General features: G+C 37.8%; 1 protein-coding gene and 1 long non-coding RNA gene across 3 annotated transcripts in view; one reads left to right on the forward strand and one right to left on the reverse strand.

Moving 5' to 3' along the window:
• The window catches only part of LOC143019566 (uncharacterized), a 467386-nt gene that overhangs the window by 358648 nt on the left and 101238 nt on the right, over positions 1-7500 (forward strand). The window lies entirely within an intron of this gene.
• The window catches only part of LOC143019562 (uncharacterized), a 30508-nt gene that overhangs the window by 295 nt on the left and 22713 nt on the right, over positions 1-7500 (reverse strand). For both annotated transcript variants that reach the window (XM_076175299.1, XM_076175300.1), the window contains exons 4-6: positions 4025-4159; positions 1665-1835; positions 1-491 (exon numbers count right to left, since the gene is read on the reverse strand). The exon at positions 1-491 is cut by the window's left edge and continues 295 nt beyond it. In XM_076175299.1, coding sequence (XP_076031414.1) covers positions 1-491; positions 1665-1835; positions 4025-4159 — 797 coding nt within the window. The remainder of the gene's footprint in view (positions 492-1664; positions 1836-4024; positions 4160-7500) is intronic.

The following is a 7500-nucleotide window of genomic DNA, read 5'->3' on the forward strand; positions in this document are numbered from 1 at the left end:
GTGGCACTGGCTGAGGTCGTGGTATCCATTGCTCCCGTGGTACTGGCTGAGGTCGTGGTATCGATTGCTCCCATGGTACTGGCTGTGGTCGTGCTATAGATTGCTCCCGTGGTACTGGCTGTGGTCGTGCTATAGATTGCTCCCGTGGTACTGGCTGTGGTCGTGCTATCGATTGCTCCCGTGGTACTGGCTGAGGTCGTGGTATCCATTGCTCCCGTGGCACTGGCTGAGGTCGTGCTATCGATTGCTCCCGTGGTACTGGCTGAGGTCGTGGTATCCATTGCTCCCGTGGCACTGGCTGAGGTCGTGGTATCCATTGCTCCCGTGGTACTGGCTGAGGTCGTGGTATCGATTGCTCCCATGGTACTGGCTGTGGTCGTGCTATAGATTGCTCCCGTGGTACTGGCTGAGGTCGTGCTATAGATTGCTTCCGTGGTACTGGCTGTGGTCGTGCTATAGATTGCTCCCGTGGTCGGGTTTTCAACAGGAACCTAGAGTAGAGGTAAATGCATTACGGAGTTCAAATAGCTATTAAATTGAGAAAAAAGGCATTTAGCCTGAACTAATAAACATACGCTGGAAGCGTGTGACTGCAGCAAAAGCTGTCCCTTTTGTCCTGTTGGGACCAATAGCAGCCATTTTTTTGGAATCAGAGAGTTGTGCGGGACTCGAACCCTCGACAAGGAAGATGCAAGACACATAAGCTTCCGATTGCGCCATGTGGAATATTACAAATTTACAAAGAGTTATAATAGTATAGTGAAAAAGATCTCGGCGTAATTATCAGTAACGAACTCAAATCATCCAAGCAGTGTATTTCAGCCTCTGAGAAAGCAAATAAGATTCTAGGACTGATTGCGCGATCTTTTGATTTCAAAAGTCCATCACTCATTAACAAGCTATATAAATCGTTAGTTCGTCCACATTTGGAATATGCTGTTTCCGTATTGTCACCGAATCTCATTAAAGACATTGACAGACTAGAAAAAGTACAACGGCGAGCCACAAAACTGATTCCAAATATCAAAAATAAATCATACGAAAATCGACTAAAACATATGAATCTGTTTTCCCTAAAAAAGCGTAGACTCAGAGGTGACTTGATACAGGTCTTTAAGATTTTAAAGGGAATTGACAACATCAAAAGTGACCAAATTTTCACACTGAATGAGAATCAGACAAGAAACAATGGTCTCAAACTGTCCGGAAATAGATTCAATTTGGAAGTAGGTAAAAACAACTTTGCCAACCATGTAGTTAATGAATGGAATAAACTTCCTGCACAGGTAGTGCAATGTAGTTCAGTTCGAAGCTTTAAGAATCATTTAGATAAACACCTAAGCAAGGTGCTGTAATGATTATAATTTATTTTATATTATTTGTTTTTGTTTTGTTATCATTTGTCTGTCTGATTTTCATTTATTATTAGTTATGTCAATTTATTATTATTTACTATTTACCTGTTTGTTTATTATTTAACTATACCTATGCATTTATTTATGTATTATATTTGTTATTTACATTATTATAGTTTTTATTTATTGTTTTATTATTATTGTGATTTTTTCGCATCCGACCTAGATATGGACCAAAAGGTCTCCTGTCGGCATGCTCCGCCTTTGTAATCCTTTGTAATAATAACGGCGACCTTTTGGTCCACTTACCTTCCATGTGTCGGAAAAGGCGTCTTGATTTTCGTATCCCCTTGGATGCATATTTCCGTTTCGGTCTCGGTAGAAATGTGCATCGTTCGGGCGGTCGCAAAGACCGCCAAGAGAGGTTTGAAGCGATCCCGGAAAAATCTCAACTTGCACCGAGTTCAGGCAGTACTGGACCTAAGAGAAATGTGAAACTCGAAAATGGATTTGATTCTCAGGGTAGCAACCTCATCGTCATTGTAGAGATTCCTCTTTACCCACTACGCTTTTTTTAAAATTGGAAGCTGGTCACAACAAGAACTTTGAGAGACCAGTAACAACAAGACGTCCTTCAAGTTCACCCGCATCACTAATATATATATATATATATATATACATATATATATATATATACATATATATATATATACATATATATATATATTTATATATATATGTATGTAGAGACATTGGGACAAATTATGGGAAAGGTGGAGGGGGAAACACGGGTCTTTATCTGATTATCGAGTTTATTCCTGACCGGTTTCGCTTACAATAGCTTCTTCAGAGGAGCTATTGTAAGCGAAACCGGTCAGGAATAAACTCGATAATCAGATAAAGACCCGTGTTTCCCCCTCCACCTTTCCCATAATAATATATATAATATATATATATATATATATATACATACATATATATATATATTGGTTGAAGTCAACTGCGCACACTGTTACATCCTCAAGAATAACAATTGTCGGCACACATCAGCGCATTTCTATTTCTTGACACTATGGATGATTTCGTTCATAATCTGAACCACGAAGAAAAGGAATCCTTTTATAAACTGAAGAACCTTCATTTGAAGATAGTCAAATCTATCAGCGCAGTTGGCTTCAACCAAAATTGCCTTCGCGAGAACCTGTGCCCCAGAAATATATATATATATATATATATATATATATATATATATATATATATATATATATATATATGTGTGTGTGTGTGTGTGTGTGTGTGTGTGTGTGTGTGTGTGTGTGTGTGTGTGTGTGTGTATTATATATATATGTGTACATATATATATATATATATATATATATGTATATACATATATATACATACATATATACAGATAAATTTACCAAAAATTTAAGAATCAGTAGGATTACTGGCTTAATGGCTTCTCTGGATGTGGATAGCCTCTTGATTAATGTGCCCTTATTTAGGAAAATTGAAATATTAATATATTTTTTTTTTATTCTTTAGTGAGTGCACCCTCTCCCCAAACTGCCCGAGAACATCTTGAAATAAATGTTCCTAGTTTGTACTTCCGAATCCCCTTTCAGATGCCCATCGGGTAATTTTGTTTGTTTAAAAGGATGGGTTAGCTATAAAATCACCTTTTGGGTTCTATTTGCCGAGTCTTTCATGGCCTTTGTCGAAGAAAAAGCAATGAAAAACCTCTCTACCGAACCGATTTTGTGTCGTAGGTATGTTGATGATATTTTTGTGCGTGTTCCGGTAGATGACCTGCAGTTACTCGAGATCTAGTCCTCAGGTTATTTCTGGATTAAAGTTCAAGGTGGAGTTGGATAAAACAACAGATTCCCGTTCCTTGACGTAATGGTAGGCGGGTCATCAGATGAATTCATTTCCACAATTTACCGTCAACACACCAACGCGGGTAAGTGAGGTGAATGAACACAAGATTACAAGAGAGGTGTAATCAAGGCTTACATACGGCGGGTGATTAAAGTTTGTTCTTCTTGATAACTGCTGCATGCTGAACTTCAGCACTTACGCCAGATATCAGTGAAAAATAGTTACTCTACCACAGACTTTGATAACTAAGGAATTTGCTAAACTGTAATGTAATGCTTCTGAGAACACTTCATGCCATATTAGCGCAATCACTGTCTTCTACAAAAACATTTATAGTAGTTCGTATCGGAAAGACGAGAAACACATTAAAGACATCGTCTTCAGACATTTTATACCGGTAGATGATAACGACATCTTGTGTATAGTAATTCATTTTCTTACAAGAACCCACACACTAGTTTCTTGGTGCTGAAAATATATTTGTCTGGCAACTCTGGGACTTTGTAAAAAAAATAATGTCATGTACAAGTTTAATTGTGATTCTGGAGACTGCGCGCTCCGCTAATGTTAATATACTGGATTTACGACATGCAGTCTCAATAGGTACCTAACGCACAATCGTGCGAGGTTGTCCAAAAGGAATTAAGAGCTATTAATCTACAGTTCGTAACAACTAACCATCTTCATTTTCTTCATTTCAGTTGAGGCATTCCTGTTATGCAATTTTGCCACCAATAAACTCCCGTTAAATGTACTTGGATAATTTTGTATACGTCATACTAACATACCTCATATCCGCTGCTCCCATGGGCGAAGACGCATGGGTAATTAGAACGAGTATGATTCATCCAAACCAAAAATTGATCTTTTGAATGTGTCATATCAAAATGAAGGGGCTCGGGGCTACCTCCGTTGTATTGGACCTGTGGAAAGAAAAATATTTCATAAATCTCTTGCCGAAGAGACCTGGAGCAACGGATGTATTGACTGTGGAAAGAAATTGCGTGGTCATCGGCTCCACGTAAATCTGATTAAATATGGCGCTCACACGAAAAGGTTCTTCCTTTGAAATGTGTTCTAGGACAACCAGGGTCATCGGCAGTCACCGATAGACCCACCCTTGACTATGCATTACAGTTTTGGTCTCCGTCCTAAAGAATGAATGCTAATTCACTAGTATCAGTACAAAAGAGGATGGCCAAAATAACACAAGGCCTTAAAAGTTGACCATACGAAGACAAGCTTAGGCACCTGAACTTTTCCTGTCTGCAAAGGCGAAGAGTACGAGTTGATCTAATAGAGGTGTAACCATTACTAACCATCCCCTACCGCGCACGTGATCCACACGCTTGCAACATGGCACTACCTCCCCCTCTAGCTGACCTTGCTTTCCCTGAACAATCACCTTACCACATACATCTAACGCAGCAGAAATCAGACAAACAAGATATTACTGCCAAATGTCACCAGACAAACCCATTAAACCCCCTTTATTACACCTGCACCTATTATATTACCCATAAGCCAACTTATATATAACATACCAAACCATACTTAATAATTATACGACTAACCCCCATATGTAGAAATTACCACAATGCATAGAATAGCAAGACTAAAACCTTTACTTACGACAACCCACTAACCCCCTATATTAACCGACGATAATATAACCAAGAGAGGAGAGCTGGGCAGGTCAAGAGCCTGCCAGCCAGAACCTGGCTAGGTCAAGTGCCTGTATTTTGCCCACAGGGCCCATATATAGTTTGTTGTAATCAAACCAGATTCTGTTGTTGTTAATAAACAGAAGAAACTCCGGTTTTTGTAGTTTATCTCGCCCGCATTAAGTAGCCCTTTATGTAGCCTACACAAGACAAAGAGACTACAGAGGTATTCGGATGAGTTAAGGACCAATGGTGATGCGGGTAAGATCATCATATAAAAACATCAGGGCAGTACTCGTAGTAATGGACTTAAATTTGACAAATTTAGGTTTAAGAAGGAAACGCGCAAGAACTGGTTTACCAAGAGAGTGGTTATCTAATAGAATAGACCTGGTAACTATTTGGTAAGAGCTTAAACATTTGGTTGCTGAGAAGATTAGATAACTTTATGGATAGGGATGACAGATGGTAAGGGACATGAAACGCCCTAATGTAAGCCTTATGGTCTCTTGCAGTCTCCTCTATTCCTATGTTCTTAAAGGTTCGAACTGGAGTTTTTGTTGTTCGGAGTTGAAATTAAAGTTTACCTCGCCACAAGTGTACAAAACAACAGGAACTACTGTACGGGTTTTGGACTCTTAAGACCTTGGCAGCGCCTTCGTTGGACCACGAGACCATTTACTAGGCTGGGGAAGGGTCGGGGGCGATATCACTAAGCCAGCTCCCAAACTGTGGGTCTATACACATGTATGAAAGATCGTCCGCCAGGAGCAGAGAGAATAAATCGGAGTCTATTCAAACATTGGTAAAGTTTGGGTAATAATTTCCTAGATACTGTCTACCGTACAATCTTGGTATTTGGTAGTTTTGTTAGAAAGAATATCCCTACTAGCCGAGTACGTGTTTATGTATGTTCTTTTAGTAGAAATACTAGTTGCATTGTCAAAACATAATATCAAAACTTCGAAGATCCTAGCCTCTCAACTGTGAATAACAAAAAAGTACAGTAACGAGCCACTTTCTCTTTGTAGGGAGAGTTCCCTCACACATCGGCAGCTAAAACAGATAAGCATGTCAGTGGTAAATAGGCAAAGACCTTGTGCATTCGGTGAATAAAGCAGTACAATGGAACTAACATGTAGTGGTACACTGATAAAAAAGACTACAAAGGTAATATGGATTCAGTTCTCAATGACATCGAAAACATTTAGTAACATAGTAGAAAATTTCCTTTTCTGAATCATGGACTTCATGACCTGTATGACTGTACGGAAATGCTGCAAAAGTCACATGTGTTCTTTTATCGGTTTTATCTTTTGACTATCAATATCCAAATTCACATTAATTAGTTGATAGAGATGCACATGAGCACACAAAAACACATGCGCCCACGAAAGGGTGTGCATACCCACCAACAAACACACTCACAAACCACACACTCACAAACACACACACACACATACACATACACACGCACACACACACACACACACACACACACACACACACACACACACATATATATATATATGTAAATATATATATACATATATATATATGTATATATATGTATATATATGTATATATATATACATATATATATATATATATATATACTGATAATTACCCCCCGAGATCCTTCTCACTATCCACTTTTGTTAACGAATTTCTAAATAACTTGTAATCGTACTTACTGTTATTTTTACCTACGTGCATAACCTTGCATTTACTTGTGTTAAATTTCATTAGCTACTTCTCAGACCATTGCTGTAATTCATCTAAATCTTCTTGAATATCTAATTGATTTAAGTGATCATTTGTCATTCCGCACAATTTTGTATCATCAACAAATTCGAAGACAATAGATTTTAGTCCGTGGTCTACATTTATATATACTACGAATAGAAGTGGCCCAAGAACGGAACCATGAGGGACTCCACTCGTAACATTTTTCCATCTAGAACAGGGGTTCCCAAACTTTTCAGCTCCATGGCCCCCTAGTAAAGTTAAAGATTTTCTATAGATCCCCAAACTATTAATTCACGAATTATGTCAGTTAATTATTATTATTTTTGTTGTTATTGTTATTAATGCTAATAATAATATTATTATAATTATTATCCTTACTATTATTGCTATTATTAATATTATTATTTTTATTATTGTTATTATTATAATTCTAGTTATCAATAGTGTTATTATCATCATTTTGATTCGTTGTAAAAGGGCTAAATGACAACATTCATCAAGGCGACGGCGATCCAATAATGATACAGACACTTTCACATATGCATAAACATGAGTGATTTAGAATGAATATTTATATTATATATTCTTTATCATATTGCTATAAGTAATATTCAAGCCAATGATATTACACAAGCTAGTCATCTTGATGTTCATTCACGATGTGGTTGTGTGTATATGAGATTCTCCCTACATACACAGAGTGAACTGACTTGGTTTTTCTTTAAGTTTAGATATTGGTTGGTTGATTATTCTCACTCTTTCAGTACGGGAAGAGAACAGGATCATTTCATGCTAACCATTTAATTTTAAAGACTGCCTTTCGACTCCATAGCAATCTAATGACCCCCTTT

The sequence above is a fragment of the Oratosquilla oratoria genome, chromosome 37, assembly GCF_046742065.1.
Source record: "Oratosquilla oratoria isolate Oo_2021 chromosome 37, ASM4674206v1, whole genome shotgun sequence".
In the NCBI taxonomy this organism is placed as follows: domain Eukaryota; kingdom Metazoa; phylum Arthropoda; class Malacostraca; order Stomatopoda; family Squillidae; genus Oratosquilla; species Oratosquilla oratoria.